General features: G+C 44.0%; 1 protein-coding gene across 1 annotated transcript in view; it reads right to left on the bottom strand.

Annotated features, from left to right (window-relative positions):
- Nucleotides 1–7591: 7591 nt before the first annotated feature.
- Nucleotides 7592–18832, bottom strand: part of gli1 (GLI family zinc finger 1) — a 61246-nt gene continuing 50005 nt past the window's right edge. The window contains exons 6-13 of the mRNA XM_086118426.1: nucleotides 16464–16626; nucleotides 16221–16328; nucleotides 15388–15528; nucleotides 15160–15309; nucleotides 13929–14093; nucleotides 13607–13849; nucleotides 12737–13049; nucleotides 7592–12238 (exon numbers count right to left, since the gene is read on the bottom strand). Of these exons, the coding sequence (XP_085974552.1) occupies nucleotides 9702–12238; nucleotides 12737–13049; nucleotides 13607–13849; nucleotides 13929–14093; nucleotides 15160–15309; nucleotides 15388–15528; nucleotides 16221–16328; nucleotides 16464–16626 (3820 nt within the window). The 3' untranslated portion in view covers nucleotides 7592–9701. The remainder of the gene's footprint in view (nucleotides 12239–12736; nucleotides 13050–13606; nucleotides 13850–13928; nucleotides 14094–15159; nucleotides 15310–15387; nucleotides 15529–16220; nucleotides 16329–16463; nucleotides 16627–18832) is intronic.

An 18832-nucleotide genomic window follows, 5' to 3' on the forward strand; every position in this document is an offset into this window, starting at 1 on the left:
GGAATGGTGTAATGTATGGTGGAAGTTGTATAAAGTGTAAACAACTGAGGCCAAGCACACATAACATTTGATACACTTGCATCCGCACAGATTCATTATTTGTTAGAGCAGGGGTGTCAAACTCATTTGTGTCGTGGTCCACATTTTAGTAACCGTTATAAAGAAGTGAATGATAACGGTTTATTCAACAATTGTTTTAGTGGCTGTCATGACAGGTTTGGTAACAAGAAAATGCTTGCAATATCGCTCTTATTTATTACAAATGAGAATTTTAAAATGTTGGTCGTGATTTGAGCAAGTGTCATGGAAGTTGACATTTGTGATTTGCAGGCCACATAAAATGATGTGATGCGCCATATCTGGCCCCCGGGCCTTGCGTTTGATAGCTGTGTTAAAGAGAGCTAGAGATATGATTAGGCTTTCCGCAATCAGGATTTTGGAGCCCAAAAAAACCAAACAAAAACAACGATCACTGTTCCAACCAGAAGATGGATCTAACTACCATTTGATTTTAAAAAAACAACAACAACAACAAAATTCAAGGATGAATGACGCCCATTGAAATGCATTAGAAAGATATCATAACAATTAAGCTTAAAAACTCTCACCAAAAAGTTGATAAACAAGGAAAACAGAAAACATGTGATTGGGGGAACCTGGCCTGCCTCTCTCCAAAAATTGCCAAATTATTGATAAATATTAGATTGATTTGGGAAACAAAAGGTCTGACTGTATATTGCTTGTCCCTCTCTTCGGGATGACCCTCCTCTGAATGTTTGGCAAGCCCCCAGGATGCCAATCTTTAAAAGTCACCTTAAAATGAATTTTTAGTCTTTGCCTTTTGACTCAGCATGAGACTCCATTTTTAATTTGACTGTCTTTGTTATTAATTTATTTTTTATTGTTTGTTGTTGTATGAACTATGTTTGCTCCATGTACAACACTTTGTGTACAGCGGTGTTCTATAAATACAGCTGTGTTGAGTTGAGATGACTCAATTCAATTCAAAACAAGCGGCAGTTTGGTTGATATAATTATGAAAAAAATATTCTTTAAGAAAGAGAATTCAGATGGATACTCACAGTCATATATTCTTTATTCTCTGCTAATTATTCCTAATATTACTGTCGTACTGAGAAACCAAGAAAGGAGCTGATTCTCGACTACAATATATTTTCATACCTGCAAAAGAAACTGTGAAAACCCTGCATTTGACTCTTCGGGTGTACCTAATGTGCTCAGTGATTTTGAAAAATATATTTTTTACCTGAATGAATGGCAAACAACAAACCAGTACTCCATCTGTTAATTTCAAGCCGTTTGTTTCTTAACAGCCTGTGCGAAGAGAAAGCATTCTGGTGGCAGGGAGGATGGTAGGGGGGCAAAAAGACAGCTTTGCTTGAAGAAAGAGGGAGAGAAGGGTCACCGTGGGCCTTTTGTTGACGGGACGGACTCACGGAAGGGAGGAGGAGAGACTGGGGGGGGCGGGGGGGGAGAGGAGGCAATAAACTTTGCTACAGATGAGGGTCACAAAGGTGCAGAGGTGCTTCAGAGGTCCTGGGAGTCTGTCATACGTGCCCCCCCTGGGTGTGATTTTCACCAAAATAGCGCTAATGACACTTATTGATTGACTTGCTGAATTTGCAAAGCTGTTTTTTGTGCTTGGAGCCACCTGTTTGATTCATCCAAATGCTAGGTGTATTGAGACCCTGATAGGGGGAGACTCAAGATTCCCTGAATAGCTTCTCAGCACCCCTAAGGTGGGAGTAATAATTGAGATCCACGTTTTGGCATGGTCTTTGAGTCATGACCCAAGTTGAAGAGATTAAACTATTCGCTGTAAAAAGTCATTAAAAACAAAGAAACATAAATCAGCCACAAACAGTCTGTTTAGCTTATTGCTAACAAACTATGTAAATTGCCATTGATGGGCTAATGAAGCGTATCAAAACTTTCAGTAATGAATAGTTGAACGTGGAAACGGTGGAGCAATACCTGTAGACAGACAATGTAACAATATTTAAAACGGGCATATGTTCTTTGTCCTTTGCAAAAAATATATACTGTGTCAGTTGTGAAACTTCATGTGTCTGTCGTCATTGGTGGCTCAGACATGCAAGCTAGAAGGAGCAGCACAATTTAATTTGACTGATCTGAGGCAAAAGAATATTTGGCAATAACTGTTTAATTCTTTAAGTTCTATTTAATTATCTCATCGCATGATTATTTGTTTATTTTATTGTTTTTAGGAGGCTGCAATAAATTAAGTATAAAAAAGGAAGCACTGAACCCTAGTGGTTATCAGGTCTGCCTCACAGTCAGGAAATCTGGGTCTCCGATAGGATATCACTGTTTGGAGTTTGCACACCCACATTCCAAAACATATAGGTTAGCATCACTCAAGACCCTAAACCAGGGGTATCCAAAGTCGGTCCTCAAGGGCCGCTGACCTGCCTGTTTTCCAGCTCTCCAAGGAGCAACACACCTGATTCAAATCATCAGGATCGTTCTAATGCTGCTTCAGAGCTGGCTGATGAGCTGATCATCTGAATCAGGTGTGTTGCAGCCGGGAGCGATGGAAAACAGGCAGGACAGTGGCCCTCCAGGCCCGGAGCTGGACATGCCTGCCCTAAACTGTCCATCAGTCTGAATGTGAGTGGGAATGCTTCTTTGACCAATTGATTTGACCTGTGATTAGCTGGCGGTCAGTCCCACTTGGTACCATGTTTCGCTCACAAATAATTCGGATAAGCAGGAAAGAAAAGCTTCACTTATTTCCCTGCCTGTGAAAACATTTTTTCAGGTCAGACAACCATCCATCCATTTTTTTTAAAAATCTGCTTATCCTCACGAGGGTTACGGATGTACTGGAGCCAGCTGTTTTCGGGCGGGGTACATTGTGAAATGGTTGTCAGCCAATTGCAGGGCACACAGACGAACAACCATTCGTGCTCACAATCACACCTTGGGACAATTTTGAGTGTTCCATTAACCTGTCATGCATGTTTTTGGAATATGGGAGGAAACCGGAGTCCCCGGAGAAAACCCACGCAGGCGCTCCGGAGAACATGTTAACTCCACACAGGAAGGCTGCAGCCGAAATTGAACCCTGCACAACTACGGTACTCTGTGAGGTGGACGTGATCAACAGTCATGCACTGTGTCGCCTCAAGTCAGATATTTCATTCAAATTAAACATTGACTAACTATTTGTAATCTCTCGTCCCTTATTGAAATGAATGGGAATGCCATTCATTTATTCCAGCTCCCTCACTAATCGCCACCAAAAATTCCATTCTTGAAAACCGTTGTGGTTAAGAGTTTTTCAGTATGATCCAATCATCGATTCAATAACTCATGCAGATACAAACTCAGAAGAGATGCTCTTCTTGCTTTTATTATTGATTGACTAATAGATGATTTAATAGTAATTTTTCATCAAGGATAAAGAATATATACCTATGAGTATTGTTATAATATCTTTCGACAGGTTTTTACACTGTTTGTGTTCAAATATTGGTTGTTTAAAGGGTTCTAAAACAGCAACTATCAATGCTAACCATTAGCTTTTTCCATGTATGTTAGCATTGAGCCAATATGGCCATTCACTCGCCAATGTTGTTTGGTTGTTTTACACAAACAGCAGTAATTATTTTAATTTGAAAGTAAACTACAACAGGGACAAGAATTAAACATCTTGAAGTATTTTTCTGAAGAATTATCCACTTTATCTCCAAAGATCAATCATGTATTACGCAACAAATCATTGAATCCACTTTTTGATCCTAATTCGGCCCTGAGCCAAACTTTGGAAAATGATCTACAAGGTTTTACAGACACAAAAGCTATGCATATATACTCCACTTGAGCACACACGTTATTGGTTAAATCCCAGCTCTGGTTTCAATGTTTTGCTGTGTTAAGACAACAATACAAAAATGTTGAAGTTTTCTCTCTCTCTCTCTCTCTCTCTCTCTCTCTCTCTCTCTCTCTCTCTCTCTCTCTCTCTCTCTCTCTCTCTCTCTCTCTCTCTCTCACACACACACCCACACAAATGCATGCATGGAAGGAAGCAGTCCCACTGGGGTTTTGTCCCGTCCTGTGGTCTATGGGTTCAAAGCTTTCCAGCCCAGGGAGGAGAGCCTTTAAACAGCATATTAAGCAGGAGTTAATTATATGCCAAAGCTAAGTGACAAAGGGAAAGAAAAGCCTCCCTCTGAATGGCGGGACAAGAAAAGAGAAAAGTCATTATGCTGCCCACTTCTTTGCATTTGAAAAACCTTCCGTCTTATTTCGGGCTATTTCCATTTGTAACTCCGAAGAGATCCAGCGTCGACAACTTTCCATCAGCGCCAACTTGGCTTTTTATACAACGGCATGTAACACGAAACTGACACAAATGCGCTCATTATTTCATTTGGGCCCAGGATAAACTGTTGTCTTTTCCCATCACTGTTTGGGTGCACTGAGGAAAACTTCAAGTAGTCATATGCCAAACGGGCTGTGTATATAATTTGTCTTAATGTGGCCAATCAGCTTTTCCTCCCAACTGCACTGATTTGCAATTGTTGCACATCTCAAACGTGAACCCCCTCATCCCCCGCATTTGCCTTGGAGCAAATGAGTCAACCTTGGTGAGACCTGCCAGGCCTTGGTGGCTACACAGAGGCAAGCGTGCCATCCCACAATGCCACAATGCCAATAATAATGCACACTGCTGCACTTAAAAAAAAGTAAAGGATTCTGAGGTTAGTATGCTGTGTACGAAGAGCATATCACAACCCAGAAGATTGTTTTTCTTTTTATTCTTTAAATATTTGGGGTGGTTTACAGGTTTTCCATAAGGAAAAATAGCAATGTATTGTAACATATACAATGATAATACAAAAAAAAACTATTGTAGAATACAAAGAAATAAAATGTCACTTGTATTTTTTTTAAATGTCATTTGTCCAGTTAAAGCTCTGCTTCAACCTTATTTTGGTTGTAATTCCATTCTTGCTCAAGGACACTTCAACATGATCGCAGTGGGATGGAACCACCAACCTCTGGCTTGAGAAATGACCACTCTTCCACGGAACAATGCCACCCCTTTTAGAAGAGTGAAAAAAGTATTTCAAGCCCAGCATAGTTTTTGACGAACAGTCCTCTTTAATCCTACTTTATACGGCTACAGAAAGCAATGGCTATAGCCTCATTTTATGAAGTACTGTACATCTTTGGGCAGATTATTGGGGCATATTTTCAGATGATGAGTTAGGTTTGTTAGTTTGGGAAAAACTATGTTACTATAAACATATTATCCACCCTACACTGCTATCATTGTTTGCACAATATCTTTGTTTCCATTGGTCTTGTTGATAACAGTTTGTATTATTTTAAACAACCTTAAAAAAATACAGTGCCGTAAATGCGATAAAAGTATGTCCGTAGAGTAAGTTAATAAGCAATAATCGTCTTCATGCTTTTTTAAAAGTATTTTATTTCATTATAATGGTGTCTTGACATTTATTTATATATTGGATGATGTTTATTTTTAACCATAGACTGGTAAAACAAAAGGTATAACTTTGTTTTGGGGCCGGAAAAGATTAATTGTACAGTATTTCCATTAATTTAAATAGGAAACATGACCTCAATTTGTGAAGGTTTCAAGTTACAAACGGGCTCACATTTGCAATTAGGTTCATAACTTGAAGTTCCACTGTACTGATTGTAAGCTACAGAGAATGTACAGTACATGGGTGGCACAATTGCATGCTGTTACACTGCCTTGTTCTATAGTATTGATATTTCTATAATTGTGATGTAATACTGTAATAATGTATATTAAGTTGAGGAAATCTCTGCTCCCAGGTACCAAATACACGGCCTGCCATTGCATTTTACAAATTAGTTTACATGTTAAAAATTGGTACACTGCATTGTGTTCCTCCTCAGCGTGCAATATCAGTTGACTTCTATGAACCAGAGTTAAACCCTTTGTAGGGTATGACAGTGTTGTTGTTGTTGTGGTATTAATGCATAAAACCTGTGTGTAATTTGTCATCACGTCAAAGTAAAGTGAAAACATCGAGTGCTCAAATAGCTCTCGCGGTAATCATAGGATATGATGATGTGGTCTCAAATACTAAAAACATGACTTCACTTGGACGGGCCTTGCGAGGCCCTGGGAGTCTCTGCGAACATTACTCCCGTTTCCACTCTCGACTGCCCAGCCGTGCTTTTTATAGCAGAGATGTCAATATAATATTGTCCAAGCTCGATTTGTAAAAACATTTTGGTTCCTTCACTCTCTTCTTTAAGTACTCAGCCAGTTGTGACCACATAAAATCCGTCTCGGCCCTTACGTCACCGCCATATTTAGTTGTTTCAGTCATGTGACTTCCAGTTTAGTTTTGAGTTAACTGCGAGAACAACTGTACAGGATGTAAATAAATAACTTGACTATGAGTGTGCAGAATTGGCTTAGAAATACAGAAATAGAGTAAACGCATGTTATACTTCCCTCTAGTGGGGTGTGAAAGTCATGAGCATTGTTTTCAATGACCAGGCTGAACCCACGTCTCGTGTAATTTAAAGCAGTTCCCAGGTTTTAGTAACGTTTAATAACTGTGAAATGCTTTCATCAAATTCCCCAAGGATAAAGAGTTGAGCAAATTAAAATGATCTTTGAGGATTCTCACCTATGACTTGTCTACCAACCAACATTTCCCAAGTAATACAGTGTCCCTAAAAAAAAAGCATCCCATCATAATCGATTACAATTGCAAGAGAAATGCTCCAATAAGATGGACCAAGATGGATATACAGTGAACTCTATTCATAAATTCACGTATTTTCGATTCACCTATTTGTTTTGTGCTCTTTGTACAGTGCTCTAAGGTGCAACATTGTGCCAAAACTTTGTTTTGAAAGTCATAATTGGGGGTTAACTATTCACTCTGAAAGCTAAAAAGAAGTCAGCAAGCTGTATCTCTACTCATGCTACAGTACTCTGCGATGCCCTACCTGTGGAAATCACAGCAGTTACCTTAGTAGAAATACTTAAATCGCAGTTTAAGACTTATTTCGACACTTGTACATTTGGTTAAACCACACCGTGCCACAATCCCAGATGTCTGTATTTTGGCCTATTTTACCGCCGCGTCTCCTCTCTCCGACCCCACCACTTTCCTGTTCGGTTGCTGTTATCCTTTCCCAAAGTTTCTTCCCCTAAATTAGTATTCTCTGAGTTTTTCCTTGCCCAGTTGTGGGCACTAGACCAGAGAATGTCATTGATTTTTGTGTGGGCCAGTGAAGCCCTTTGAGACTTTTACTGTGGGTAAAGTGGGTCTTTCTGTGTGATATTATTTCGAAAAGTGAGGTCACTTGAAAGTGGCCCTGGATCCACACCCAGTCTAGCCGATCATGTCATAGGGAAGAAACCCAATGCGGGGGTGGTTGTGTATATATAGTGATCTCACTTGTGGTTTAATTTCACACTTGATAAGTGGACAGGCACTCAGTATTTGTATACAAGACAGTAAAAAGTCAAATTTTCACATGTTCCCTTGGGGGGGAAAAAAAAAAGCTGCCCACACAGGGTGCATTCATTGCAAACTGAACATCTTTATTCATACCAGCAAAATATAGGACATTTGTATAAAAAAAAGTAGAAAAATTGTACAGAAAATATACCACTTGGCTTTTTAATCTATTATAGTTATTGCTACATACTCTCATAGCCTTTACTTTTGCTTAAGGTGATACTGTATACTTTTGCCAGCAAAAAAGTCCCAAAGAAAGGATGCAAACCAAACACACATGCACATGTCAAAGGCATCAACCATGAAATTCATTCATTTAAAAAAATCATACAAAACATCTTGTACATTCTAATGAACTGCGCTATGGTTCCATGCTTAATTATTGTTAGTGTTCAAAGCAGTGTTTTCGCTCAGGCGGTAAAAGTGTCTTTGGTAGCTCACTCATATTCTACAATCCGTTTATACATGGCCTTCAAAGTCCAGCTGCTGTGTTGCATGACCAAAAAAATGATAGAATTTAATGTTATTGCAGTGATGCTAATGCTAACAGCCTGCGGTCAGTGCAAAGCCACAGTGTGAATGATGTGTTTCCCGATTGGCAAAGGCGTACCTCAATGCACCGTGTTTTTATTGCAATTGCAGTGTTCGTCTAGCCATCTGTTTTTTTTTTTTTTTTTTTTTTAATACCTTGGGTGAACTGGAGCCTATCCCAACTGACTTTTGGCGGGAGAAGCGTGGTCCACCCTGGACAGGTCGCCGGCCAATCGCAAGGCACAGAAAGACAAAGAAACCATTCCCATTCACATACACACCTATGGACAATTTAGAGTTGGAAATGAACCTATTAAAAATGTTTTTGGAAAGTGGGAGGAAGCTGGAGTAGTCGGAGAAAACCCACGAAAGCACATGTGGACTGATTCGAACATCAATCCGCCGAAGTGTGAAGCAGACATGCTAGTTAGTCCACCGTGCTGCCCGTGTTATGTCATGTACCATTTTTGTTTTCTCAGTAAACGGTCGGCATGTACCAACTGATTTGTTTAATTTAAAATAGCCTTCATCCTTTGCCGCCTTGGCTGATTACATATCAACTGGTGGACCACTCATTGATAGTTGATTAATTCAAGCCATTGAGAGAAGAATGGAGTGCGCAACTTTCCTGCTCCCACCTATCAAATGCTTTCTGTATTAAAATATTTTTGGACACGACAATTAAAATGTTTTCAAATGCCTGTCATCGAATGCAAAATCAACTTCAGAAGGGAATAGCTTCCCACAGGCAATACAGCTGCTCTCGTAACACCTATCAATTAATGTCTGGAGTGCAAATTCTTTTCGAAAAGGCAATTCTGTCATTTTAAAACAGCAACCTGAGTGTCTGTGTTATCGGCTACACGTGTACCGTTCAATACACTGTGTGGAAATACTGCTGGGCTACTGATACCTACTACTTAGATTGTTAGTAGTACGAAGTACATGTTTGTATCTACCCCGACCACGAAAAGAACTTCATCATAATGTATGAACATCGATGTGAACTTTGACAAATAAAAAGCATCGTGAACGTTGACAAACAAAAAGCATCATCACGAGACAAAAGGTTTGCCCGCCGTCTTATTGCCGTATACACAACATATTACAGCATAAATGTATGTATCAGTTATATACATTGTATCCTTCTAGTAACCATCGTTGCCACTGGAATGCCCCGTTTTTGGGAAATAATGCAAGCAGCTGTTTCCAACACTGAAAAGGACAAAGTAATGGAAGAATATATGCGACATCTGAGTCTGAGTTACATTGCAACTCAAGAGAATTTCAAATTCTAACTCACATGGCACAGATACACTTGCATAGAAAGGCAGCAACGGAAAAAGTAGGCACCTTTGGTTTTAAAGTCCTGACGGAGTCACTCGAGTCCATATTATTGTCCGTGCAGCAAAGGTATCCAGTTGGTAAACAATCTCTGTCAGTCTCATGTCCTTACATTGAGAAACACGCGTTCAAAGGATTTAAGGCCTTGTCCCTGACACATAATCCATTAAACAAAATTGGGGGGGGGGGGGGGGGGGAAAGTATATTTCCCCAAACAGGACAAGTATGTGCTGGAGAACCGTGGCTTTTAGGCAACATAAAAACAAGGTTCTTTGATTGTTGGTCTGGTGTCGTCTTTTACGATAAAGTGTTTAGGTACTTATTCTCCCCCGCTAGTGAGGTGAGCATGGATGTCATGTCACCCACCGCCATGTTGGACAGGGTGACGGGGGTCTGTGGAGTGGTGAGACGTGATGATGTCTGGGAGGAACACCCCGGCTGACCCTGAATGGGATTGTTGAGCGGACTGAAGGAAGAGGGTTCCGCGTCATCAATAATGGAGGTAAAGTCTATGCGCGCGTTGTCCAGGTCCAGGTTTTCTAGGGCGTTAGGGATGGGGCCGGCCTCAGAATAGGGAGCCATGGGGGCAGATTTTGTACCAGCCGTTGGGTCTACGTTGGCTCCCATGCTGTGTTGCTGGGGGAGACAATGTCCATTCTGGGTATCCATGTGTTTCTCCATGTCCATGTGGATATGGCCCGAGTAGTAAACATTATTATTCGAAGGGGGGAACATTTCATGCTGTGGTTGCTGTGTGTGCTGGACTGGAGGCAGCCGGATGGCTCTTCTCGGGCTGGAAGTGGAGTGTGCTGGGCTGTGCTGTTGTGGACTCCCCATGTAGCCTCCTCCAACTTGTGACAAGCTGTTCTGGCGACTCAGAGGTTTCCGTCCTTGAGGAGGTGGTCTTGGGACCGCCATCTCCTGACTGTAGCAAGAGCCCTGGAGCCCTATCATCTGTTGGTCATTAGTTGCGGCTGATCCGGAACCACGGCTGTGTGTTGGAGGGCTCATGACAAGATTCTGGTTGGGGTAGGGGGTGTATGACTGGTTTGAGTACATGTTCTGATTTGGGTGCTGAGGACTGTGTTGTATCATTGATGCCTGGCCGGCCAGATCCACGTTCTCAGAGAGTGAAGGTGGCTTTATTGGACTCTGCTGCTGTTCTTGTTGCTGCTCCCACATGAGCGCTTGCTGGGACTGTACATAGTTTCTCACCATCATCTCCTTTACCTGCATCATGGGGGTTTCGGATCTCTGTCCTTCAGAAAGAGCGGTACCAGTGCATCCCAAATTCAAGCCCCCACCACTGGAGAAGGAGGTCTGGTTCTGTCCTTGAAAGTCACAGCTCATGCTGTTTGAGCTCCTCATCATAGCTCGGCCGCCAGTGTGCGGGGCATAACCCTGAACGTGCTGGAGGAGTAGCCGCTGCTGCTGAAGTTTAGCACTTTGACAGGCATCAGCACTCCCCATGCCAGGGTGGAACTGCTGCTCAGGCTTGATGTTGAGTTTATGTACCTCCTCTGGATTTTTGTAAAGGCCTGTCTGATTGTTGAAGTGGATTTGGGTCTGTTGAGGCGGCATTCTTGCTTCTGAATACGACAAACTACGCTGGTCCTGGAGAGAGCTTTGAACCGCGTTGTGACCATCGCGCCATTGACCATTTCCGGCCTCACTCCCCTGCCCCAAGATCGGGTAGTGGTGTCCTGACGGGCTGAGCTGACAGTTGCTCATACTGTACTCGGCCTGTTGAAGAAGTGTATTAGACATTCCCTCTGGGTGAGCAGGCCTTGCTTGACCCAAAGGATTGACCCTTGGAGTGACTTCCCCTTGGTTCTGGTAATGTCCCTTAATGTAACTTTGGTCCGGGCAGCCCAGGGGGTCATGGTTTGGAGATAATTGATTTGAAAGTGGTCCACCACCTCCTCCGAGTGTCTGCTGCTGATGGTATCCCACAAAGCCCCTCTCACTAGGTGGATCCATCATGGAACGGTCTCTGACATCCAAAGGGGGTAGCTGGGGCTCCATACCCATGGACTCCATTATGACATTCTCTGTAATGCTCAGGGGAAGAGGGGAATACATGTGGCGACCGATGCTTGTGCAGCGGTGGTCCTGGTGTTGCAAGGCGTTTTTTCGGGCCATCATGGATACATTGTTGAGGCTGTTGAACCGTTTCGGGAGGGCGAGCTGGTCTGCTGCTGCCGATCTTACCGGATCACTAGCCCTTCTATTGGTGTTGCCTGGAGCCAGTTGAGGGTAGATCACACCCGTGCCGTACTCGGTGTTGGCGCTGTGTCGACGTTGACCACATTGCTGAAGGAAAGGAGGCAGAGGTTGCCCTTGGAAGTCACCCAAGACACCTCCTCTTCTCCCGGGAGTGGCTGGTTGATCCATCCCAGGTAAGGGAGTTGGTGGTGGGCCACCAGTGGCTGCGGCGTACTTGGCCTTCAGGCTGTACTGCTGGGCTGGTGTCAGATTAGAAAGACCCGGCAGTGCACCACCGCCAGGACACGTTGCTCCTCTACGACAGTTCTCGGGGGAGAGCGGAACCCCGATACTCTGATCTTGGCCAAGGAGGTGGCATGCACCGCCTGCTGCGGCGCCCATCTGAGAGACATCGCTGGAGCGGCGGCTGGATAAGTAGGGCGATACCATGGAGGAGCGGCGGCTCACGGTATAGGCGGAGCTCAGGCTGCTTGTCCCGCTACCTCTGCGATCGTTTGGATTGGTGCCCATCGAGGCCCCGCCTCCGAGGTCATGGTTGGATAGCTCCATGACGCGCCGATTTGAAAGGAGGGGAGAAGGGCCACACATTCCCAAAGAATCACCCGAACCTGAAAATGCAGACAAAATAGCTCAGAAATAGTTGCAGGGTACATGTAAACAAACAACCATCCACAGGGCTTTAACTTGTACAACAGATGCGCTAACTAGTCATTCACCATGCTACCCAGACCTGTAGCTGATCAATCACACGGCACATATGGACACAGAAAAGCACATTCAGATTCCCACCATTACAGAGTGGCATTTGAACCCATGCTACTGCACGCAAGGTAGGCGTGTGAACTATGCCATCGTCAATGACATTCACATCAAATATTGAAAATATTTTTAACAAGTCAATTGGGATTTATCCAGACTTGCACCAACATTTAAATAGCGAGGGAATCGGTTACATAGCTTTCACAGAACCATGCAAAAAAACAAAGCAACTTGCCAACAAGGGACAATCTAGAATCTTCTCGCTTTGGCGAAGGTAGCAATAAACATTTACTGTACAGTATTTCCTTTACAATATGAAGGGTATGTCAAGGTTACACAGCACATACATGGAAGTGCAGGTAGCTTGTTGGGGAGACAGCGGCTAGGAGGTGTCGATCGGCGGATTTGCTTCAGTTTATCGATCTTGAGGTTCTCCAGCCTCTTGAGAGCCTGAGCCGACATTCCCATCGTCGCTGACCCACTTCCTGGCTCTCCTCCGCCTCCTCCGGTCGTTCCGCCATCTTCCAAGGCTGTGAGGTCTTCCAGGCTGCCTGCCGCATTCAGGTTCATCTCCACACCGCTGTCGTTGTTGTTGGTGCTGCCGAGCGGGGAACGTTCGCTGCTGCAGGACGATTGGCCACCAGGGCTTGGCTGGGATTTCTGAAACAGATTTGCAAAAACAAATATGCGAACACTTTGCTGTAATAATTGTTCTGTAAACAGTTTGAACCGTAACTATTTCAGAAATGATCATATCCATTTTTTTGTTGTTGTTGTATCCTGAATACGTAATGCCGGTACATACACATATTCCTTTACTCCCGAAGCCTGCGTGCATGTGCAGGGAAGACTCTCCTTAACTTCCACTTACAACCCAGGCCAAATTTAGCTCCTCCCCAACAAACTAAGATTTTGGTCTCTCGGTCGAGTGTAGTGAGGATAGCTTCCACGGAAAAAACCCACGAATGGATTGGAATTAATTCATGAATAGCAAACCACAAATAGACTGTACATTGGTCCTTTGCCATATGGTGGTTAAATTTTCCCAGTCTATATTACGGAATTTTACATCATATATATTTAATTTGATATTGCAGATATTTGGTGATCATGACAGATTTTGTGCTGATCATTTTTCCACATGGACTAATGATACTTATGCGCCTAGGAATAAGTGCGAGCCGGGACACAAGAGCGAGAGACGAAAAGACACTCACTAGAGCGCTATCGGGTGCCATCAGTTTGCAGTCCTCCCGTCGTTTCTCCTCCTTCTCCAGCAGCAATTCGGTGCCTGGAGCTCCGGCGGTCATGGCTGAGCCAGGCGGCCGAGGGCCCGTGTCACCTCGGTGCTTCTTGGTAATGTGGGCCTCGGGCCCGTGCACCGTCTTCACGTGTTTACGTAACGAGCTCGGGTCCGTGTATCGCTTGGTACAGCCGGGAATCTTGCAAACGTAGGGTTTCTGGACCACGGCAAAGTCCGAGTCAGGACAGAAAAGTTACATTCCGCCAGAGTGCTTTACGATCGGTTTGGATAACTACCTCATTGGAGTGGGTACGGTTCTGGTGCTTAGCCCGGTCGGAGGCATTGGAGAAGGCCTTGTTGCAACCCTCGTGTTCACACACGTAGGGTTTCTCCCCAGTGTGAGAGCGCAGGTGCGTCTTCAGGTTCTCCAGACGGGAGTATGCCTTGTTGCACCCTTCGAACTGAAACAAAAGTGCTCCTATAATCATTTGTATATAATCGGCGAAGGTTGAAAGGGGACATTTAATGTCAAGGTGACTTTTTTAATGGCTTGCATAAAAATAGGGTCTCTGGACTACCTGCCCACTATTCAAGGAAGGCGCCGATTTCCCCAACTGGGAGAGAATTGTTCTGAAGTTTCATTAATTACAACACTGTGGCTTAATAACAAAAAACGTTCTTTAACTCAGAAGCTCGGGTGTGCAAAGATCCTGAGCCACTCCCAAGCAATGACTGGACTATAGAGACACAGTGTCAAAGCCAAAATGTTAGAAAGCTGCGAGGTGTGTTGTTGGGTGTATCGATTAGCGTGAGCTAATAGCTTACTTCTGATAAGCAGCACATACCTCTTACTTAATTGGTCTGTAATGTTATTGACACAGTGGGGGCAGGGAGCATTTGTGTATGCCGTTACGTCAGCTGCATGCACCGCATACATGGATCCGGACAAGTGCATGAAGTCTTGTGTATGCAATGCTCCTTCCCCGGGTGAAAATGCTTCAATTTCAATTTATGAGTGCTCACTTTTTTCCACACTTTGTGCTTAGCCTCCACAAGAAAGAGCTGTCAGCCTCATCCAACCCTCTAGCTCCATCCCTTAGACCAGGCATGGCCAGCTCCGGGCCTGGCGGGCCTGTTTTCCATCTCTCCCGGGTGCAACACACCTGATTCAGAGGATCAGCTCGTCAGCCAGCTCTGAAGCAGCATTCAAAGGATCCTGATGATTTGAATCAGGTGTGTTGCTCCTGGGAGAGCCGGAAAACAGGCAGAACAGCGGCCCTCGGGACACCCCTGCCTTAGACGATTAGTACATGGTGGGGAAGACTATGGCTTCAAACCATGCTCGTTTCAGCTAAACAAAAAATAAAGTGTGTACGTGTAATTCTTATTCTTATTTTGATGAAAGCACGTCACAGACAATATTAAGACAATTGAGAACTGATTTAAATTGTGAAAGAAGCATAATGTGTCAGCTTTAAGGCATATATCAGCATACCGACCTGATGAGGTTTTTTTTCATTTACTCACAGTGCACTTATGTGGCTTTTCCCCTGTGTGCCTGCGCATGTGGACAACCAACATATACTGGGCCTTGAAGGGCCGTTGCTCGCGAGAACACTCCTGCCAGTGGCACACAAACTCTTTCTTCTCGCCGTGAATGTGCTCGTTGTTGATGTGCTGCATGTGAGGAAGGGGGAAAAAAATACTTGGATTTTGGAGGCATTCGTTTTTGCTTTCAATTGAACTGGTTCTTACATGAACGAGTTGGTCCTGCGTGTCAAACTCCTTGTTGCAGCTCTCCCAGCGGCAGTTGGTTTCGTAGACGGCCTCCGGTTCGGGCTTGCCATCCTCCTTATCTATGTCGTCTCGGCCGTCCAGGAGACCCAAGAGGGGGTCCTGATGAAACATTAACTTTATAACTTTTTTTTTCTTGCTTGATTTGTAATCAACACACACACACACACAATAATGCTAATTGTAAATAATATACATTTAACCAGGGTGGTCCAGTGGTTAGCGCATCAACCTCACAGTGCTAAGGTCGTGGGTTCAATCCCAGCTCCGGCCTCCTTGTGTGGAGTTTGCATGTTCTCCCCGGGCCTGTGTGGGTTTTCTCCGGGTACTCCGGTTTCCTCCCACATTCCAAAAACATGCATGGCAGGCTGTTTGAGCACTCTAAATTGTCCCCAAGTGTGAGTGTGAGCGCGGATGGTTGTTCGTCTCTGTGTGCCCTACAATTGGTTGGCAACCGGTTCAGGGTGTCCCCCGCCCACTGCCCGATGACGGCTGGGATAGGCTCCAGCACCCCCTCGCAACCCTTGTCAGGATGAAGCGGATCGGAAAATGCATGACTGAATATTTAACCATTTTTGAATATATAGAAATTATGAAAATAATTATAGTTATTCCCCCATTAAAAACATGTTGAAGCATAATATAAACTAATATAAATATATCAAGAGTTATTCAAAATATGACGAAATTACTACAAGTGTACTTAAAATATTGTGCTTGTTTGGACCTAATATTGTAACCAGCGACTGTATTTCACAGTCAACCGTTGGAAGGATGTAAGCATGTTTTAGTACCTGAGTACTAGTGGAGGAAGGGCTGGCCACATCTCCCTCAGACCTCTCCTCCAGGCTTTTCACATTTATGCCATCCATCACCACTCCCAGCCCAGGCTCTGTCTTTAGCTACAACATACAACAGATATAACTCAGCGTTGACCACTCTTGTCGCTTTTGTGGTATCGTGCTTCCCCTCAGGTGTCGGAAGCAGACGTCAAATAGATAATATATCAAGCTGAGCTAAGCTAGGTGAAGTCTTACTTGTCCGTGTTTGGGCGGAGCGTGGAGACGAGGATTGTGGGCGGGTAGTCGGGAAGCCTGGCAGGGGCCCGGTATGTGAGGTGCACCCCCACCTACTCCCCCGTAAATGGAGGCCTGAGACCTGGATTGGCAGTTCATGTTGCTGGAATAGCCCTGGGATGGACTGCGGGGGAACACATTCATGAAAAACAATAGTGGCAGTTTTAAATTTTGGATTTGGGTCCATGAAGGTAAAACTAAACATGTATTGTTACCATGGGGACCACTGCGATGAAGGCCACCATTTCACTCAAATTACACAACTGGTAAAAAGTGAAGTGCATGGAATACCAAATTGTGGTGGGAATATGGAAATCCAGTCTGGTATAATAGTACCTATAATTAGTAATGCATAGGCTAAATGATTGATTCATTAAAAATAAATAAATAAAGATTTGCTGTGCCTAAAGGCGGCCCGGTGAGCCAGTGTTTAGCACATGGAGGTGCAGGGTTCGATGCCGGCTCAGGCCTAGTGGAGTTTGCCTGTTCTCCACGTGCCTGCGTGGGTTTTCTCCGAGTACTCCGGTTTCCTCCCACATTCCAACAACATGCATGGCAGGCTGATTGAACACTCTAAATTGTCCCTCGGTGTGAGTGTGAGCGCTGATGGTTGTTCGTCTCTGTGTGCCCTGCGATTGGCTGGTAACCGGTTCAGGGTGTCCCCTGCCCACTACCCGAAGACAGCTGGGATAGGCTCCAGCATGCGCCGTGACCCTTGTGAGGATTAAGTGGTTCAGAAAATGGCTGGGTGGATGCTTTGCCTAATAACACTGTTAAATATGATATTTTCATAAAAACACAATACTCACACACCATTAAATCAAAATACAAATCTGGGATGCATGGTGTGCCACTCCAGAAGGCGCCCATGGTTAAAAGTGTCAAGGGGTCTATTCATTCTAATTCACTAGAAATAATCAAGTTTGAATTATCAATGAGTGTCATTATAATGGTCGACTGGTTCGCACATCTGTCTCACAGTGCAGAGATGCAGAGTTCGATACCAGCTCCGGCCTTGCTGTGTGGAGTTTGTAAGCTCTCCCTGTGCCTGTGTGGGTTTTCTCCGGGTCCACGCTCCAAAAATACATGTGGCAGGTTAATGGACCACTCTAAATTGTCCCTAATTGTGAGTGTGAGCGCAGAATGTTGTTTGTCTATGTGTGCCGTGCGATTGGCTGGCAACCAGTTCAGGGTGTGGTCCCCCACCAACTGCCCAAAGACGGTTGGGATGGGCTCCAACACGCACCATCACCCTTGTGAGACTCTTAAAATTCCAACAAACGAAAAAATTTGGGAAAGGCAGAATCACAGTACTGTAGCGCTGCTGAGTGGAGAAGTTGGTTAATTACAACCTTTCACTCCACCTGGTGGAATTTATCAGCATTTTAAAGAGGGGTTCTTCCAAGGCTCACTTAACAAATTTATTGATCAGTTTTTCGTAAGCCTGCTAACAAACAAGCAGTGATCACAACAATAACTCTCTCCCCCTCTCTCTTTTCTTTGAACAATTTCTGTTTCAGCAATAAGTAGGAAATAAGTTGAATTGAGAACAAAGGGGATTATAAAGCAAAATAGAAGAGTCGTGTTAAGTGAAGGAAGGAAGTATGCAAAATAAAAAGCGGGGAAGAAGGAGAGAATGTGCACAGGTAGGGAGGAGAGAGGAGAGAAAAAAAGGAAAGAGAAGGTCTGAGGTAGAATGATGGAGGCAAAGAGAAGGGAGAAAAATAGGTCAAAGAAATGGAAGGATGTAAAGATGTATGAATAGAAGCAGATCTGAAGGGACGGAGGCAAGCAAGGAAGGAAGGAAGGAAGGAGAGAAAGGAGGAACAAATGACCGAACGAAGCAAGAATAACAAATAGGTATGGCAGAAGGAGGGAAGGATGCAAGGAAAGGAGGAGTGAATGAAGGAAGGTAGGTAAAAAAGAGGTCTGAAAGGATACAGGCAAGGCGGGACCAAGGGAAGGAACAAGTGCAGAAAAGTCGTTTTTGGCAAAGGAAGGATGGAAGTAAGGATGCAAGAATAAAAAAAAAAGTGTCATGGAAGGAAGAAAGGAGGCAAGGAAGGATAGAATTCAGCATGGAGTTGGTTTAAGCCACGGTAGGAAGACCGTAAGGATGGATGAATGAAAAAACAACATCAAACGAAAAGGAAGCAGGAAAGAGGTCAAAGGAAGGAGGCTAGGAAGGAACAAAGGAAGGAAGTCAGAAAAATGTTTCAGTAAAGAAAGGATGGAAGTAGAGACGCAAGAATCAAAACAGGTGTGATGGAAGGAAGAAAGGGAAGACAAGGAAGGACAGAAGGGTGGAAGAAAGGCTGCATGATTATGAA

The sequence above is a fragment of the Hippocampus guttulatus genome, chromosome 8 (genome assembly GCF_054856545.1).
Source record: "Hippocampus guttulatus isolate MCC_2025c chromosome 8, RoL_Hgut_1.0, whole genome shotgun sequence".
Lineage (NCBI taxonomy): Eukaryota > Metazoa > Chordata > Actinopteri > Syngnathiformes > Syngnathidae > Hippocampus > Hippocampus guttulatus.